The 19,548-nt window shown below is 42.4% G+C and overlaps 1 protein-coding gene across 1 annotated transcript in view; it reads left to right on the top strand.

Moving 5' to 3' along the window:
- Window positions 1–19,202: 19,202 nt before the first annotated feature.
- The window catches only part of LOC119295120 (protein OSB1, mitochondrial-like), a 2,704-nt gene continuing 2,358 nt past the window's right edge, over window positions 19,203–19,548 (top strand). The window contains exon 1 of the mRNA XM_037573458.1: window positions 19,203–19,533. Coding sequence (XP_037429355.1) covers window positions 19,226–19,533 — 308 coding nt within the window. The 5' untranslated portion in view covers window positions 19,203–19,225. The remainder of the gene's footprint in view (window positions 19,534–19,548) is intronic.

The raw sequence follows: 19,548 nt of genomic DNA, 5'->3' as shown, positions 1-19,548 counted from the left end.
TTCAGTAGTAGCATAATTTCTCTGGGCAGTATCAAGAGTATTACTAGCATACTGGATAACATTCAATGTCTTATCAACTCTTTGCCCTAGAACAGCACCTACAGCATAATCACTAGCATCACACATAATTTCAAAGGGTAAATTCCAATCAGGTGGCTGAACAATAGGTGCAGTGATCAAAGCTTTCTTAAGTATTTCAAATGCTTCTACACAATCATCATCAAAGACAAAAGGAATATCTTTTTGAAATAAATTAGTCAGAGGCCTAGAGATTTTAGAAAAGTCCTTAATGAACCTCCTATAAAAACCAACATGACCAAGGAAACTTCTTATACCTTTTATGTCCTTGGGACATGGCATCTTTTCAATAGCATCAACTTTGGCTTTATCAAATTCAATACCTCTCTCGGAAATCTTATGCCCCAAGACAATGCCTTCATTAACGATAAAGTGGCACTTTTCCCAATTCAAGACGAGACTAGTGTCTTCGCATCTCTGCAAAACTCGATCAAGGTTGCTCAAGCAATCATCAAAAAAAGATCCATAGACGGAGAAATCATCCATGAATACCTCAAATCTTTTCACAAAAGTCAGAGAATATAGCCATCATACATCTTTGAAAGGTAGCATGTGCATTACATAAACCAAAAGGCATACGTCTATAAGCAAAAGTACCGAAAGGGCAAGTAAAAGTAGTTTTTGATTGATCCTTCGCTGACACAGGTATTTGAGAGAAACCAGAATAACCATCTAGAAAGCAGAAATGTGTGTGTTTGGATAGTCTTTCTAGCATTTGATCGATAAAAGGTAAAGGGTAATGATCATTCTTAGTAGCTTTATTTAATTTACGGAAATCGATTACCATCCTATAACCTGTAATAATTCTTTGCGGGGTCAATTCATCTTTATCATTAGGAACGTAGTAATACCTCCCTTTTTAGGAACACAATGGACAGGGCTTACCTAATCACTATCAGCAATGGGATAAATTATACCTGCCTCAAGGAGCTTTAGTATCTCCTTTCTAACCACTTCTTTCATCTTAGGATTCAATCGTCGTTGAGGATCTCTAACTAGTTTGGCATCGTCCTCCAAATTAATTTTGTGTTGACATAACGTGGGACTAATGCTCTTGAGATCATCCAGAGTATATCCGATAGCAGCACGGTGCTTCTTCAGAGTTTTCAATAATCTTTCTTCTTCTTGCTCTGAAAGGTTAGCACTAATAATAACAGGATATATTTTCTTTTCATTAAGATAAGCATACTTAAGATTATCAGGTAATGGTTTGAGTTCAAACACGGGATCACCCTTGGGTGGAGGGGGATCCCCTAGAATTTCAACGGGTAGGTTGTGTTTCAGAATAGGTTCCTGTTAAAGGAACACTTCATCTATTTACCTTCTTTCCTTCATAAACATATCATTTTCATGGTCTAGCAAATATTGTTCTAACAGATCAGGAGGAGGCACGGTGATAGAAGCAAGATCAATAATCTCATCCTTACTAGGTGATTCTCTATCACGAGGTTGTCTACGAAACTTAGCAGAATTAAACTCATGAGACGTATCTTCTAAGCCAATTGTAACAGTATCCTTTTCACAATCAATTCTAGCATTAACAGTATTCAAGAAGGGTCTACCAAAAATAATGGGACAAAAGTCATTTTGTGGGGAACCAAGAACAAGAAAATCAGCAGGATATTTAACCTTCCCACACAAGATTTCAACATCTCTAACAATCCCAAATGGCTTAATAGTATCCCTATTGGCAAGCTTAATAGTAACATCTATATCTTCCAATTCAGCGGGTGCAATATCATGCATATTTTCTTTATATAAGTCATAGGGTATTGCGCTAGCACTAGCACCCATATCACATAAGCCATGATAACAATGATCTCCTATTTTAACAGAAATAACAGGCATGCCTACAACAGGTCTATCTATCTTAGCATATGGTCTAGCAATATTAGCAGTCTCACCATAGAAATAAATAACATGCCCATCTAAATTATCTTCCAATAGATCTTTAACCATAGCAATACTAGGTTCAACTTTAATTTCCTCAGGAGGTGTATAAGTCCTAGTATTACTCTTACGAACAACAGTCGAAGTTTTAGCATGATCCTTTATCCTAACAGGAAAAGGAGGTTTCTCAACATAAGTAGTAGGAACAATAGGATCACTATAAGTGACAATCTTTTCTTCAACTGTAATAGGTGCAACTACTTTTACTTCAATGGGAGGATTATATTTAAACCACTTCTCCTTAGGGAGATCAACGTGAGTAGCAAAAGATTCACATGAAGAAGCTACTATCTCAGAGTCAAGTCCATATTTAGCGCTAAATCCATGAAAAGCATCGGTATCCATAAAAGATTTAACACAATCAAACTTAGGTGTCATACCTGACTCCTTACCATCGTCGAAACCCCAATCTTTAGAGTTGCGTTTAATCCCCAATAAGTCCCACTTGAATTCAATAGTCTTCAGCATATAAGAACCATCACATGAAGTATCGAGCATGTTGCGATCATTGGGAGAAAGTCGAGCATAAAATTTTTGAATAATCATTTCTCTGGAGAGCTCATGATTGGGGCATGAATATAACATTGACTTAAGCCTCCCCGAAGCTTGAGCGATGCTTTCTCCTTCGCGAGGCCAGAAATTATATATGTAATTACGATCATGATGAACAAGATGCATAGGATAGAACTTCTGGTGAAATTCCAACTTCAATCGTTTATAATTCCAAGATCCCGTATCATCACATAGCCTATACCATGTCGATGCATCCCCCTTCAAAGATAAAGGGAAGACCTTCCTTTTGACAACATCATCAGGAATACCTGCAAGCTTAAATAATCCACAAACTTCATCCACAAAGACAAGGTGTAAATCGGGATGCAATGTTCCATCTCCTGCAAAGGGATTAGCTAGCAGTTTCTCTATTATACCTGAAGGAATGTCAAAGTAAATATTTTCAGTAGGTTCAGTAGGTTGAGGAGCAACTCTTTTCTCTTCTGGTCGGAGTGAAGATACCCCGAACAAGCCCCTCAAAGGATTAGTTTCCATAGTAACAAGTGACAGAAAATTTCAGCACACTATATAAATGTTTCCTTACCAAGTTCCACTCACCAAAGGCGCTTCACTCCCCGACAACGGTGCCAGAAAAGAGTTTTGATGACCCACAAGTATAAGGGATCTATCATAGTCCTTTCGATAAGTAAGAGTGTCGAACCCAACGAGGAGCAGAAGGAAATGACAAGCGGTTTTCAGTAAGGTTTTCTCTGCAAGCACTAAAATTGTAGGTAACAGATAGTTTTGTGATAAGATAAATTGTAACGAGTAACAAGCAATGAAAGTAAATAAAGTGCAGCAAGGTAGCCCAATCCTTTTTGTAGCAAAGGACAAGCCTGGACAATTTCTTATATTGAGAAAAGAGCTCCCGAGGACACATGGGAATTATCGTCAAGCTAGTTTTCATCACGCTCATATGATTCGCGTTCGGTACTTTGATAATTTGATATGTGGGTGGACCGGTGCTTGGGTACTGCCCTTACTTGGAAAAGCATCCCACTTATGATTAACCCCTATTGCAAGCATCTGCAACTACAAAAGAAGTATTAAGGTAAACCTAACCACAACATTAGACATATGGATCCAAATCAGCCCCTTACGAAGCAACGCATAAACTAGGGTCTAAGCTTCTGTCACTCTAGCAACCCATCATCTACTTATTACTTCCCAATGCCTTCCTCTAGGCCCAAATAATTGTGAAGTGTCATGTAGTCGATGTTCACATAACACCACTAGAGGAAAGACAACATACATCTCATCAAAATATCGAACGAATACCAAATTCACATGACTACTAATAGCAAGACTTCACCCATGTCCTCAGGAACAAACGTAACTACTCACAAAGCATATTCATGTTCATAATCAGAGGAGTAATAATATGCATTAAGGATCTGAACGTATGATCTTCCACCAAGTAAACCAGTTAGCATCAACTACAAGGAGTAATCAACACTACTAGCAACCCACATGTACCAATTTGTGGTTTTGATACAAGATTGGATACAAGAGATGAACTAGGACTTTGAGAGGAGATGGTGCTGGTGAAGATGTTGATGGAGATTGACCCCCTCCCAACGAGAGGATCATTGGTGATGACGATGGTGATGATTTCCCCCTCCCGGAGGGAAGTTTCCCCGGCAGAACAGCTCTGCCGGAGCCCTAGATTGGTTCCGCCAAGGTTCCGCCTCGTGGCGGTGGAGTTTCGTCCCGTAAGCTTGCCTCCGATTTTTTTTCCAGGGTAAAAGCCTTCATATAGCAGAAGATGGGCACCGTAGGGCCACCAGGGGGCCTAGGAGACAGGGGGCGCGCCCAGTAGGGGTGGGCGCGCCCCCCACCCTTCTGGCCTGGGTGTGGGCCCTCTCTGGTAGTTTCTTCGCTCAATAATTCTTATTAATTCCAAAAATAACTTTCGTGGAGTTTCAGGATTTTTGGAGCAGTGCAGAATAGGTTTCCAATGTTTGCTCCTTTTCCAGCCAGAATTCAAGTTGCCGGCACTCCCCCTCTCATGGTAAACCTTGTAAAATAAGAGAGAATAGCCATAAGTATTGAGATATAATATGTAATAACAGCCCATAATGCAATAAATATTGATATAAAAGCATGATGCAAAATGGACGTATCAGAGCCAATATGAGCATCCAGGTTCCGCTATTGGTTATTGACCGGAGACGTGTTTCGGTCATGTCTACATAGTTTTCGAACTCGTAGGGTCCGCACGCTTAAAGTTTGGTGACGATCGGTATTATGAGTTTTTGTGTTTTGATGTAACGAAGGTAGTTCGGAGTCCTGGATATCATCACGGACATCACGAGGAGTCTCGAAATGTTCGAGATGTAAAGATCGATATATTGGATGACTATGTTCGGACACCGGAATAGTTTCAGATGGTTTCAGGCATATACCGGAGTACCGGGGGGTTACCGGAACCCCCCGGGGGATTTAGTGGCCCTAATGGGCCCTAGTGGAGAAGAGGAGGGGCGGCCAGGGCAGGCCGCATGCCCCCTCCCCCTCTAGTCCGAATAGGACAAGGAGGGGGGTCGCCTCCCCTTTCCTTCCTCTCCTCTCTCCCTTCCTTCCCCCTCCTACTCCAACTAGGAAAAGAGGGAGTCCTACTCCCGTTGGGAGTAGGACTCCTCCCTGTCGCGCCTCCTCCTAGCCAGCCGCCCCTCCCCTTGATCCTTTATATACGGGGGCAGGGGGCACCTCTAGGCACAACAATTGATCTCTTGATCTCTTAGCCGTGTGCGGTGCCCCCCTCCACCATATTCCACCTCGGTAATATCGTAGCGATGCTTAGGCGAAGCCCTGCATCGGTAGCATCATCGACACCGTCATCACGCCGTCGTGCTGACGGAACTCTCCCGCAAAGCTCTGCTGGATCGGAGTTCGTGGGACGTCATCGAGCTGAACGTGTGCTGAACTCGGAGGTGACGTACGTTCGGTACTTGATCGGTCAGATCGTGAAGACATACGACTACATCAACCGCATTGTGCTAACGCTTCCGCTTTCGGTCTACAAGGGTACATGGACAACACTCTCCCCTCTCATTGCTATGCATCACCATGATCTTGCGTGTGCGTAGGATTTTTTTTTGAAATTACTACATTCCCCAACAGTGTCATCCGAGCTTGGTTTTATGCGTAGATGTTATATGCACGAGTAGAACAAGTGAGTTGTGGGCGATACAAGTCATACTGCTTACCAGCATGTCATACTTTGGTTTGGTGGTATTGTTGGATGAAGCCGCCCGGACCGACATTACGCGTACGCTTATGCGAGATTGGTTCTACCGACGTGCTTTGCACATAGGTGGCTAGCGGGTGTTAGTTTCTCCAACTTTAGTTGAACCGAGTGTGGCTACGGCCGGTCCTTGAGAAGGTTAAAACAACACTAACTTGACGAACTATCATTGTGGTTTTGATGCGTAGGTAAGAACGGTTCTTGCTCAGCCCGTAGCAGCCACGTAAAACTTGCAGCAACAAAGTAGAGGACGTCTAACTTGTTTTTGCAAGGCATGCTGTGATGTGATATGGTCAAGACATGATGCTAAATTTTATTGTATGAGATGATCATGCTTTGTAACTAAGTTATCGGCAACTCGCAGGAGCCATATGGTTGTCGCTTTATTGTATGAAATGCAATCACCCTGTAATTGCTTTACTTTATCACTAAGCGGTAGCGATAGTCGTAGAAGCAATAGGTGGCGAAATGACAACGATGCTATGATGAAGATCAAGGTGTTGCACCGGTGACGATGGTGATCATGGCGGTGCTTCGAAGATGGTGATCACAAGCACAAGATGATGATGGCCATATCATATCACTTATATTGATTGCATGTGATGTTTATCCTTTATGCATCTTATTTTGCTTTGATTGAAGGTAGCATTATAAGATGATCTCTCACTAAATTTCAAGGTATAGGTGTTCTCCCTGAGTATGCACCGTTGTGAAAGTTCTTCGTCCTGAGACACCACATGACGATCGGGTGTGATAGGCTCTACGTTCAAATATAACGGGTGTAAAACAATTGCACATGCGGAATACTCAGGTTAAACTTGACGAGCCTAGCATATATAGATATGGCCTCGGAACACTGAGACTGAAAGGTCGGGCGTGAATCATATAGTAGATATGATCAACATAGTGATGTTCACCATTGAAAACCACTCCATCTCACGTGATGATCGGACATGGTTTAGTTGATTTGGATCACGTGATCACTTAGATGATTATAGAGATGTCTATCTAAGTGGGAGTTCTTAAATAATATGGTTAATTGAACTTTAATTTATCATGAACTTAGTACCTGATAGTATTTTTGCTTGTCTATGTTATTGTAGATAGATGGCCCGTGCTGTTGTTCCGTTGAATTTTAATGCGTTCCTTGAGAAAGCTAAGCTGAAAGATGATGGTAGCAATTACACAGACTGGGTCCGTAACTTGAGGATTATCCTCATTGCTGCACAGAAGAATTACGTCCTGGAAGCACCGCTGGGTGCCAAGCCTGCTGTAGATGCAACTAACGACATTAAGAACATCTGGTAGAGCAAAAGCTGATGACTACTCGATAGTTCAGTGTGCCATGCTTTACGGCTTAGAACCGGGACTTCAATGACGTTTTGAACGTCATGGAGCATATGAGATGTTCCAGGAGTTGAAGTTAATATTTCAAGCAAATGCCCAGATTGAGAGATATGCAGTCTCCAATAAGTTCTATAGCTGCAAGATGGAAGAGAATAGTTCTGTCAGTGAACATATACTCAAAATATCTGGGTATAATAATCACTTGATTCAACTGGGAGTTAATCTTCCTGATGATAGTGTCATTGATAGAATTCTTCAATCACTGGCACCAAGCTACAAGAGCTTCGTGATGAACATAATATGCAAGGGATGAACAAGACTATTCCCGAGCTCTTCGCAATGGTAAAGGCTGCGGAGGTAGAAATCAAAAAGGAGCATCAAGTGTTGATGGCCAACAAGACCACCAATTTCAGGAAAAAGGGTAAGGTTATGAAGAAGGGGAACTTCAAGAAGAATGGCAAACAAGTTGCTGCTCAAGAGAAGAAACCGAAGTCTGGACCTAAGCATGAGACTGAGTGCTTCTACTGCAAGCAGACTGTTCACTGGAAGCGGAACTACCCCAAGTATTTGGCGGATAAGAAGGATGGCAAAGTGAACAAAGGTATATGTGATATACATGTTATTTATGTGTACCTTACTAATGCTCGCAGTAGTACCTAGGTATTTGATACTAGTTCTGTTGCTAATATTTGCAACTCAAAACAGGGACTATGGATTAAGCGAAGATTGGCTAAGGACAAGGTGATGATGCGCGTGGGAAATGGTTCCAAAGTCGATGTGATCGCGGTCGGCACGCTACCTCTACATCTACCTTCGGGATTAGTTTTAGACCTAAATAATTGTTATTTGGTGCCAGCGTTAAGCATGAACATTATATCTGGATCTTGTTTGATGCGAGATGGTTATTCATTTAAATCAGAGAATAATGGTTGTTCTATTTATATGAGTAATATCTTTTATGGTCATGCACCCTTGAAGAGTGGTCTATTTTTATTGAATCCTGATAGTAGTGATACACATATTCATAATGTTGAAGCCAAACTATGCAGAGTTGATAATGATAGTGCAACTTATTTGTGGCACTGCCATTTGGGTCATATCGGTCTAAAGCGCATGAAGAAACTCCATACTGATGGACTGTTGGAATCACTTGATTATGAATCACTTGGTACTTGCGAACCGTGCCTCATGGGCAAGATGACTAAAACGCCGTTCTCCGGAACTATGGAGCGAGCAACAGATTTATTGGAAATCATACATACTGATGTATGTGGTCCGATGAATATTGAGGCTCGCGGCGGGTATCGTTATTTTCTCACCTTCACTGATGATTTGAGCAAATATGGGTATATCTACTTAATGAAAAATAAGTCTAAAACATTTGAAAAGTTCAAAGAATTTCAGAGTGAAGTGGAAAATCATCGTAACAAGAAAACAAAATTTCTACGATCTGATCGTGGAGGAGAATATTTGAGTTACGAGTTTGGTCTACATTTGAAACAATGTGGAATAGTTTCACAACTCACGCCACTCGGAACACCACAACGTAATGGTGTGTCCGAACGTCGTAATCATACTTTACTAGATATAGTGCGATCAATGATGTCTCTTACTGATTTACCACTATTGTTTTGGGGTTATGCTTTAGAGATGGATGCATTCACGTTAAATAGGCACCATCAAAATCCATTGAGACGATGCCTTATGAACTTGGTTTGGCAAGAAACCAAAGTTGTCGTTTCTTAAAGTTTGGGGCTGCGATGCTTATGTAAAGAAACTTCAACCTGATAAGCTCGAACCCAAATCGGAGAAATGTGTCTTCATAGGATACCCAAAGGAGACTATTGGGCACACCTTCTATCACAAATCAGAAGGCAAGACTTTGGTTGCTAAATTCAGATCCTTTCTAGAGAAGGAGTTTCTCTCAAAGGAAGTGAGTGGGAGGAAAGTAGAACTTGATGAGGTAACTGTACCTGCTCCCTTATTGTAGAGTAGTTCATCACAGAAACCGGTTCATGTGACGCCTACACCAATTAGTGAGGAAGCTAATGATATTGATCATGAAACTTTAAATCAAGTTACTACCGAACCTTGTAGGTCAACTAGAGTAAGATCCGCACCAGAGTGGTACGGTAATCCTATTCTGCAAGTCATGTTACTTGACCATGGTGAACGTACGAACTATGAGGAAGCGATGATGGGCCCAGATTCCGCAAAATGGCTTGAGGCCATGAAATCTGAGATGGGATCCATGTATGAGAACAAAGTATGGACTTTGGTTGACTTGCCCGATGATCGGCAAGCCATCGAGAATAAATGGATCTTTAAGAAGAAGACTGATGCTGATGGTAATGTTACTGTCTACAAAGCTCGACTTATTGCCAAAGGTTTTCGACAAGTTCAAGGGGTTGACTACGATGAGACTTTCTCACCCGTAGCGATGCTTAAGTCTGTCCGAATCATGTTAGCAATTGCCGCATTTTATGATTATGAAATTTGGCAAATGGATGTCAAAACTGCATTCCTGAATGGATTTCTGGAAGAAGAGTTGTATATGATGCAACCAGAAGGTTTTGTCGATCCAAAAGGTGCTAACAAAGTGTGCAAGCTCCAGCGCTCCATTTATGGACTAGTGCAAGCCTCTCGGAGTTGGAATAAACGATTTGATAGTGTGATCAAAGCATATGGTTTTATACAGACTTTTGGAGAAGCCTGTATTTACAAGAAAGTGAGTGGGAGCTCTGTAGCATTTCTGATATTATATGTAGACGACATATTGTTGATTGGAAATGATATAGAATTTCTGGATAGCATAAAAGGATACTTGAATAAAAGTTTTTCAATGAAAGACCTCGGTGAAGCTACTTATATATTGGGCATCAAGATCTATAGAGATAGATCAAGACGCTTAATTGGACTTTCACAAAGCACAGACCTTGATAAAGTTTTGAAAAAGTCCAAAATGGATCAAGCAAAGAAAGGGTTCTTGCCTGTATTACAAGCTGTGAAGTTGAGTCAGACTCAATGCCCGACCACTACAGAAGATAGAGAGAAAATGAAAGATGTTCCCCGTGCTTCAGCCATAGGCTCTATCATGTATGCAATGCTGTGTACTAGACCTGATGTGTGCCTAGCTATTAGCTTAGCAGGGAGGTACCAAAGTAATATAGGAGTGGATCACTGGACAGCGGTCAAGAATATCCTGAAATACATGAAAAGGACTAAGGATATGTTTCTCGTTTATGGAGGTGACAAAGAGCTAGTCGTAAATGGTTACGTCGATGCAAGCTTTGACACTGATCCGGGCGATTCTAAATCACAAACCGTATACGTGTTTATATTAAACGGTGGAGCTGTCAGTTGGTGCAGTTCTAAACAAAGCATCGTGACGGGATCTACATGTGAAGCGGAGTACATAGCTGCTTCGAAGCATCAAATGAAGGAGTCTGGATGAAGGAGTTCATATCCGATCTAGGTGTAATACCTAGTGCATCGGGTCCAATGAAAATCTTTTGTGACAATACTGGTGCAATTGCCTTGGCAAAGGAATCCAAATTTCACAAGAGAACCAAGCACATCAAGAGACGCTTCAATTCCATCCGGGACCAAGTCCAGGTGGGAGACATAGAGATTTGCAAGATACATATGGACCTGAATGTTGCAGACCCGTTGACTAAGCCTCTTCCATGAGCAAAACATGATCAGCACCAAGGCTCCATGGGTGTTAGAATCATTACTATGTAATCTAGATTATTGACTCTAGTGTAAGTGGGAGACTGAAGGAAATATGCCCTAGAGGCAATAATAAAGTTATTATTTATTTCCTCATATCATGATAAATGTTTATTATTCATGCTAGAATTGTATTAACCGGAAACTTAATACATGTGTGAATACATCGACAAACATAGTGTCACTAGTATGCCTCTACCTGACTAGCTCATTGATCAAAGATGGTTGTGTTTCCTAACCATAGACATGAGTTGCCATTTGATTAACGGGATCACATCATTAGGAGAATGATGTCATTGACTTGACCCATTCCATTAGCTTAGCACTTGATCGTTTAGTATGTTGCTATTGCTTTCCTCATGACTTATACATGTTCCTATGACTATGAGATTATGCAACTCCCGTTTATCGGAGGAACACTTTGTGTGCTACCAAATGTCACAACGTAACTGGGTGATTATAAAGGAGCTCTACAGGTGTCTCCGAAGGTACATGTTGAGTTGGCGTATTTCGAGATTAGGATTTGTCACGCCGATTGTCGGAGAGGTATCTCTGGGCCCTCTCGGTAATGCACATCACTATAAGCCTTGCAAGCAATGTAGCTAATGAGTTAGTTGCGGGATGATGCATTACATAACGAGTAAAGAGACTTGCCGATAACGAGATTGAACTAGGTATTGAGATACCGACGATCGAATCTCGGGCAAGTAACATACCGATGACAAAGGGAACAACATATGTTGTTATGCGGTTTGACCGATAAATATCTTCGTAGAATATGTAGGAGCCAATATGAGCATCCAGGTTCTGCTATTGGTTATTGACCGGAGACGTGTCTCGGTCATGTATACATAGTTCTCGAACCCGTAGGGTCCGCACGCTTAAAGTTCGGTGACGATCGGTATTATGAGTTTTTGTGTTTTGATGTACCAAAGGTAGTTCGGAGTCCCGGATATGATCACGGACATTAAGAGGAGTCTCGAAATGGTTGAGACGTAAAGATCGATATATTGGATGACTATGTTCGGACACCGGAATAGTTTCGGATGGTTTCGGGCATATACTGAAGTACCGCGGGGTTACCGGAACCCCCCGGGGGATTTAGTGGGCCTAATGGGCCCTAGTGGAGAAGAGGAGGGGCGGCCAGGGCAGGCCGCGCGCCCTCTCCCCCTCTAGTTCAAATAGGACAAGGAGGGGGGCGGCGCCCCCCTTTCCTTCCTCTCCTCTCTCCCTTCCTTCCCGCTCATACTCCAACTAGGAAAAGAGGGAGTCCTACTCCGGGAGTAGGACTCCTCCCTGGCGCGCCTCCTCCTGGCCGGCCGCCCCCTCCCCCTTGATCCTTTATATACGGGGCAGGGGGGCACCTCTAGGCACAACAATTGATCTCTTGATCTCTTAGCCGTGTGCAGTGCACCCCTCCACCATATTCCACCTTGGTAATATCGTAGCGGTGCTTAGGCGAAGCCTTGCGTCGATAGCATCATCGACACCGTCATCACGCCGTTGTGCTGATGGAACTCTCCCGCAAAGCTCTGCTGGATCGGAGTTCGTGGGACGTCATCGAGCTGAACGTGTGCTGAACTCGGAGGTGTCCTACATTCGGTACTTGATCTATCGGATCGTGAAGACAAACGACTACATCAACCGCATTGTGCTAACGCTTCCGCTTTCGGTCTACGAGGGTACGTGGACAACACTCTACCCTCTCGTTGCTATGCATCACCATGATCTTGCATCTGCGTAGGATTTTTTTTGAAATTACTACGTTCCCCAATAGGGTCTATGTCAGAGCTTTGATTTAGCAAACTCCACATACTCAACTATCATATAGTCTTCCATGATTGCTACCACTCAAAGCATATTCTTAGAACAAATAGCATCCATCAAACACAGAGAAAGATAGGGGCTTAGTGTTTCGCCTCCCAACTCACTTATCATATAGATAATTGTCAACAATAATAATTCATGATCAAATATATTTGCATGGCCATATATGCTTAGATCTTTCCCCAACACACGATGCTTGCCAACTAAAGAGTAGGTAGGAATGAGAAGGAATACTACTGACTCTTGCATAAAAGTAAAAGATAGGCCCTTCGCAGAGGGAAGCAGGGATTTGCAGAGGTGCCAGAGCTCGATTTTGAAATAGAGATAAATAATTTTTGAGAGGTATGATCTCATTGTGAACAAAACAACCAAGAGTTCCCAATATCTTCCATACTACATACATTATAGGCGGTTCCCAAACAGAATGGTAAATTTTTTACTCCCCTCCACCAACAATCATCAATCCATGGCTTGCCTGAAACAACAGGTGCCTTCAACTAGCATCAATCCTGGGGGAGTTTTGTTTGCAATTATTTTTTGATTTGACTTTGATCTTTTGATGTGGGATCATTACTTCCTAAAGTTGACACTCTTCCAAACCCACTTTCATCAATATAATCATCATAGGTAAGAGGCATGCTATCATCATAACAACTTTGCATATCAAAACTTGGGAGGCTAAAAATATCATCTTCATTAAACGTAGCATCCCCAAGCTTGGGACAAACATTAATTTCAGAAAATATATTCTCAAATATTTCATCCTCATCAAACATAGCTTCCCCAAGCTTGGGCCTTTTCATATCATAAGCATAATCACTCTCATCATTAATAGTATGGATAGCGCCAATAGTATAGCAATTATCATCATCACAATGAGTAGTAGGAGCAACACCATTTGGGAGGGATACCTTTTTACCTTTGCTTCTCCGTTTTCCTTTTTCTTCTTCACATTATGTTGGGTTCAACCTTCTTCTCTGAGCTCCTTATTGATGAGATTGGTTGAATAGAAAGCTCCTCCTCGTTACCTGATTCATCATAAGAAATAATAGGAGGATATTGGGAAGTCTCTTCCCTTTCATTAGTATTCTCTTCATCTTCTATTTGCTTTCTTTTATTTAGGTAATTGGCAATATAAGGATTTTCAATGCAATTCACCACACAATACATATAAATCTTCTCTAGATCAAAATCAAGAAATCTATTAAGGGCAAATTTTGGAATAATCTTAGTTGCACGTTTCAATTCTTCATAACCCAAAAGCAAACTAAGTTCACTATGATGGGCAAGGGAAATCAAGTCATCACAATTTTTGGACACCATTCAATCATGAAACAATTTGCATTGGAGATTTAAATGACCATGTTCATTGCAAAGTTCACAAGGATGGAGAAAAATATTAAGTTTTTCAGCACAAACATCAAGCCTTTCTTGCAACAATTTAGTTTCTATATGCTTATGCCTCTTACAATATCTATCTTCCCTATTTGGTGTGTACTTGCAAACCCAATGTACTCCACAAAAATCGACATGCTTATAGGAGACATTTTCATCATAACTAGTGCAATCATCATTAGTACTATGGATATTCAAAGAGTTAATACTAACAACATTGCAATCATGCTCATCATTCAAAGATTTAGTACCAAACATTTTATAGACTTCTTCTTCTAGCACTTGAGCACAATTTTCCTTTTCATCATACTCACGAAAGATATTAAAAAGATGAAGCGTATGAGACAAACTCAATTCCATTTTTTTGTGTAGTTTTATTTTATAGACTAAACTAGTGATAAAACAAGAAACTAAAAGATCCGATTGCAAGATCTAAATATATACCTTCAAGCACTCACCTCCCCGGCAACGGCGCCAGAAAAGAGCTTGATGTCTACTACACAACCTTCTTCTTGTAGACGTTGTCGGGCTTCCAAGTGCAGAGGTTTGTAGGATAGTAGCAAATTTCCGTGGGAGGCGTAGGATGAAGACGGTCTCTCTCAAGCAACCCTGCAACCAAATAACAAAGAGTCTCTTGTGTCCCCAACACACCCAATACAATGGTAAATTGTATAGGTGCACTAGTTCGGCGAAGAGATGGTGATACAAGTGCAATATGGATGGTAGATATATGTTTTTGTAATCTGAAAATATAAAAACAGCAAGGTAACTAATGATAAAAGTGAGCGTAAACGGTATTGCAATGGTAGGAAACAAGGCCTAGGGTTCATACTTTCACTAGTGCAAGTTCTCTCAACAATAATAACATAACTGGATCATATAACTATCCCTCAACATGCAACAAAGAGTGGGCGCGCGATACATCAAGATCGTGTGAAGTCAAGAACAGAGGCTTGCGGCGGCGGAACTCCCGATCTACTATGTTCCCCGATGTTTTTAGGGTATATGGAAATATATAGGCGAAAGAAGTCGGTCAGGGGAGCCAATAGGGGCCCACGAGGGTGGGGGCGCGCCCAGGGGAGGTGGGCGCGCCTCCCTGCCTCGTGGCCACCTCGAAGCTTCCCTTATGTGCACTCCAAGTCCCCTGGATTGCTTCCGTTCCAAAAATAACTTTCCCGAAGGTTTCATTCCGTTTGGACTCCATTTGATATTCCTTTTCTTTGAAACATTGAAATAGGCAAGAAAACAACAATTTGGGTTGGGCCTCCGGTTAATAGGTTAGTCCCAAAAATAATATAAAAGTGTATAATAAAGCCCATAAACATCCAAAACAGATAATATAATAGCATGAATGCTTCATAAATTATAGAACATTGGACACGTATCACTCCCCATACTCCACTATGGGTGAGCCATTCTTCGGCACATCCCCATAAGTCCATTGCCGCCACAATGGACGGCAAGCTTCAAGCATATGATCTCTTCGTGATGATCCTACTTGAACTTGCACACCGCAACCTAACCCCACAAAGAACTCTCACGAAGACCATGGGTTAGTACACAAAGCGTAATTGACAATGCTTACCATACCATGGGATCACTTGATCCCTCTCGGTACATCTTCTATGCTTTGTGTGTTGATCAGTTTGATTCACTCTTTGACTTGGTCTTGATCAACCTTGAATCTTTCCAACTCTCTTCATTTGGATGATGTCTTGAAGGTAAACATGAATGATCACACACTCTTCTTCTTCAAGACATGCTTGCAATAAGCTCAACACTCACAAGACCAATCTTTGGACAATTCCTTAATAGCACCTTGTGAAGGAAATATGCCCTAGAGGCAATAATAAAGTTATTATTTATTTCCTTATTTCATGATAAATGTTTATTATTCATGCTAGAATTGTATTAACCGGAAACTTAATACATGTGTGAATACATAGACAAAACAGAGTGTCACTAGTATGCCTCTACTTGACTAGCTCGTTAATCAAAGATGGTTAAGTTTCCTAACCATAGACATGAGATGTCATTTGATAAATGGGATCACATCATTAGAGAATGATGTGATTGACTTGCCCCATTCCGTTAGCTTAGCACTTGATCGTTTAGTTTGTTGTTATTGCTTTCTTCATGACTTATACATGTTCCTATGACTATGAGATTATGCAACTCCCGAATACTGGAGGAACACTTTGTGTGCTACCAAAAGTCACAACGTAACTGGGTGATTATAAAGGTGCTCTACAGGTGTCTCCGATGGTACTTGTTGAGTTGGCATAGATCAAGATTAGGATTTGTCACTCCGATTGTCGGAGAGGTATCTCTGGGCCCTCTCGGTAATGCACATCACTATAAGCCTTGCAAGCAATGTAACTAATGAGTTAGTTGCGGGATGATGCACTACAGAACGAGTAAAGAGACTTGCCGGTAACGAGATTGAACTAGGTATTGAGATACCGACGATTGAATCTCGGGCAAGTAACAGACCGATGACAAAGGGAACAACGTATGTTGTTATGCGGTTTGACCGATAAAGATCTTCATAGAATATGTAGGAGCCAATATGAGCATCCATGTTCCGCTATTGGTTATTGGTCGGAGACATGTCTCGGTCATGTCTACATAGTTCTCGAACCCGTAGGGTCCGCACGCTTAACGTTCGGTGACGATCGGTATTATGAGTTTATGTGTTTTGATGTACCGAAGGTAGTTCGGAGTCCCGGATATGATCTTGAACATGATGAGGAGTCTCGAAATGGTCATGACATAAAGATCGATATATTGGATGACTATGTTTGGACATCGGAAGGGTTCCGAGTGGTTCGGACATTTTTCCGGAGTACCGGGAGGTTATCGGAACCCCCCGGGAGAAGTTATGGGCCTTATGGGCCATAAGAAGGAAGCACACCAGCCCACAAGGGGCTGGTGCGCCCCCCTTGGGCAGGAGGCTGAATTGGAAAGGGTTGGGGGGGGGGGCTTTCCTTCTCTCCTACTCCTCCTTCCCTTCCTCTCCTACTCCTACTTGGGAAAGGGGGGAATCCTACTCCCGGTGGGAGTAGGACTCCCCTAGGGCGTGCCATAGAGAGGGCCAGCCCCTCCCCTCCTCCACTCCTTTATATACGGGGGAGGGGGGCAGCCCCATGGACACACAAGTTGATCATTGATCTTTAGCCGTGTGCGGTGCCCCCCTCCACCATAATCCACCTCGGCCATATCGTTGCGGTGCTTAGGCGAAGCCCTGCGTCGGTAGCTTCATCAACAGCGTCATCACGCCGTCGTGCTGACGGAACTCTCCCTTGAGGCTCTACTGGATCATGAGTTCGTGGGACGTCACCGAGCTGAACGTGTGCAGATCGCGGAGGTGCCGTATGTTCGGTACTAGGATCGGTCGATCGTGAAGACGTACGACTACATCAACCGCATTGTCATAACGCTTCCGCTTACGGTCTACGAGGGTACGTGGACGACACTCTCCCCTCTCGTTGCTATGCATCACCATGATCTTGTGTGTGCGTAGGAAATTTTTGAAATTACTACGTTTTCCAACACCTTGGTCATCACAAACTCTCCTTGAAACCAACAAATGGACTCCAAGAAAAGCCTATGGACAAACCCTTCAAATATAACTCAAGGCAACCATTAGTCCATAGAGATTGTCATCAATTACCAAAACCAAACATGGGAGCACCACATGTTCTTTCAGTATCCATGACAGATGTGAGAATTGTTAAATTAATGGTTAACTTAAGGTGGCTACTTAAATACACATCTTGGTGTATTGGTTGCGGGCACCTGGAGAATCCAGTGTTGTCCTAGGATATCCCGGAGTACCTGTGTGATTATCCTACGGTTCGCCACCCAGGCTCAAAGGGATCATAAGATTATTCATGCTAGAAACTTCTGTGTGCAGGCACAAGCTATTATGGGCTCTAGCATAGTTGAGTATGTTGCATGACCTCTTTCAGTGGTGGGCTAGCAGATGTAGGGGAAAGTAGGTGTAACTGTCCATCCAGAGTAAAGAGTTAATGTTTCTGAAAGACTGTGTCTTGGTCATCCATTTCTCAAACACCATTTAGTGCGAGAAATCTAACGGAGGAGATCGAGTCTTGTGGGGAAAAGTACGCAAACCTCTGCAGAGTGTACAAACTAATCATGGTTAGACGTGTCCCCGGTTATGGACGTCTTGAGTATCTGGTTCTTGGATTATCATGTTGATTTCATCACTCTAAATTAATATTGTTTGGGTTAATTGATATTGCTTAATTGAGATTGAGTTGGAGGAACCTTCTCAATGTTTAACAACCACCATGGTAGTTAAATAAAATTTATTCCTTTGTTGTAGGGAAAAAATGGCTTTATGCAAAACTTTAACCATAGAGCTTTCCATCAGCCAAATATGCATCTAGCGATAGCATTTATTCTATTCATTACTCTTTGTGTTACATTACCAGCATATTCCATGTGCTGACCCGTTTCGGGCTGCAACATATCATGTTGCAGACTTTTTAGACGACGAGTAAGATGCCTAGGTCGTTGTCGTTCACTCAGCTATGTCATTGAAGTTGATGGACTCACTTTATCTTCCAAGCCTTTCGCTGTTATCTTATTTAGATGGCCTTAAGCCATATTACTGTAATAAGTTCTCTTTTAAGACATTTGATGTATTAAGTGTGTGATTGAAACTCTGTTATAAATCCTCAAGTGCTGTGCGTGTCAGCATTACCGATCCAGAGACGACACTGATGCACAGAGACTAGACTGTTTGAGGTCTGGCCGCTACAGCAAATGATGAACCCGCATGTCTGTCACACAAATAGAGGAAGAGAGAGGAGTTTTTTTTAGGAAAGGAAGAGAGAGGAGTTGATATTTTGTTTTTCTTTGTTCTGAAAGGCCCACTCTTTCCCAAAAAGGTTCTGAAAAAAGAGGGTCTGAATTCAACATTTTTTTTAAGAATTCGGCCCACTCTTTATTCATCATAAGTTTCAACAAAAAAAAAAGATCATGGAAGGCCCGGTAAAGCAAAAGGCCCACTAGGCCTCGCACCTCTAAAAGTCCAAAGACCAATCGGGCATTCCCCAATCCGGCTGGACAGGTATGCTGCGATCCCTCGCCGCCGCCGCGCGCTCGCCGGCGGCCGCCGCGTGGCGGCGCCTCCTCCACCATGGCAGAGACATCGGCGGTGGGGAGGAGGTGGAGAGCATGGCGTACCGCATGTCGATGCTGCGGGCTCCCCCTGTCGCGCGGAAGAAGGATATTGTTAGCTCCAACTTGTGCAGCCTCATCGGCCGCCTCAACGCGCCGGTGCGCCTGCACCGAAACAGCTCCGAGGAGGACCCGAAGGCTTACACCTTCCTCTGCGTTACGCCCGCTTCCTCGTCCTCGTCGACCTGTGCCAACTTCCAGTTACGTTTCCCTCT

Source organism: Triticum dicoccoides, chromosome 4B (assembly GCF_002162155.2).
Source record: "Triticum dicoccoides isolate Atlit2015 ecotype Zavitan chromosome 4B, WEW_v2.0, whole genome shotgun sequence".
In the NCBI taxonomy this organism is placed as follows: Eukaryota; Viridiplantae; Streptophyta; class Magnoliopsida; order Poales; family Poaceae; genus Triticum; species Triticum dicoccoides.
Note: the sequence above shows the minus strand (reverse complement) of the source record. Positions and strands in the feature narration are given on the sequence as shown.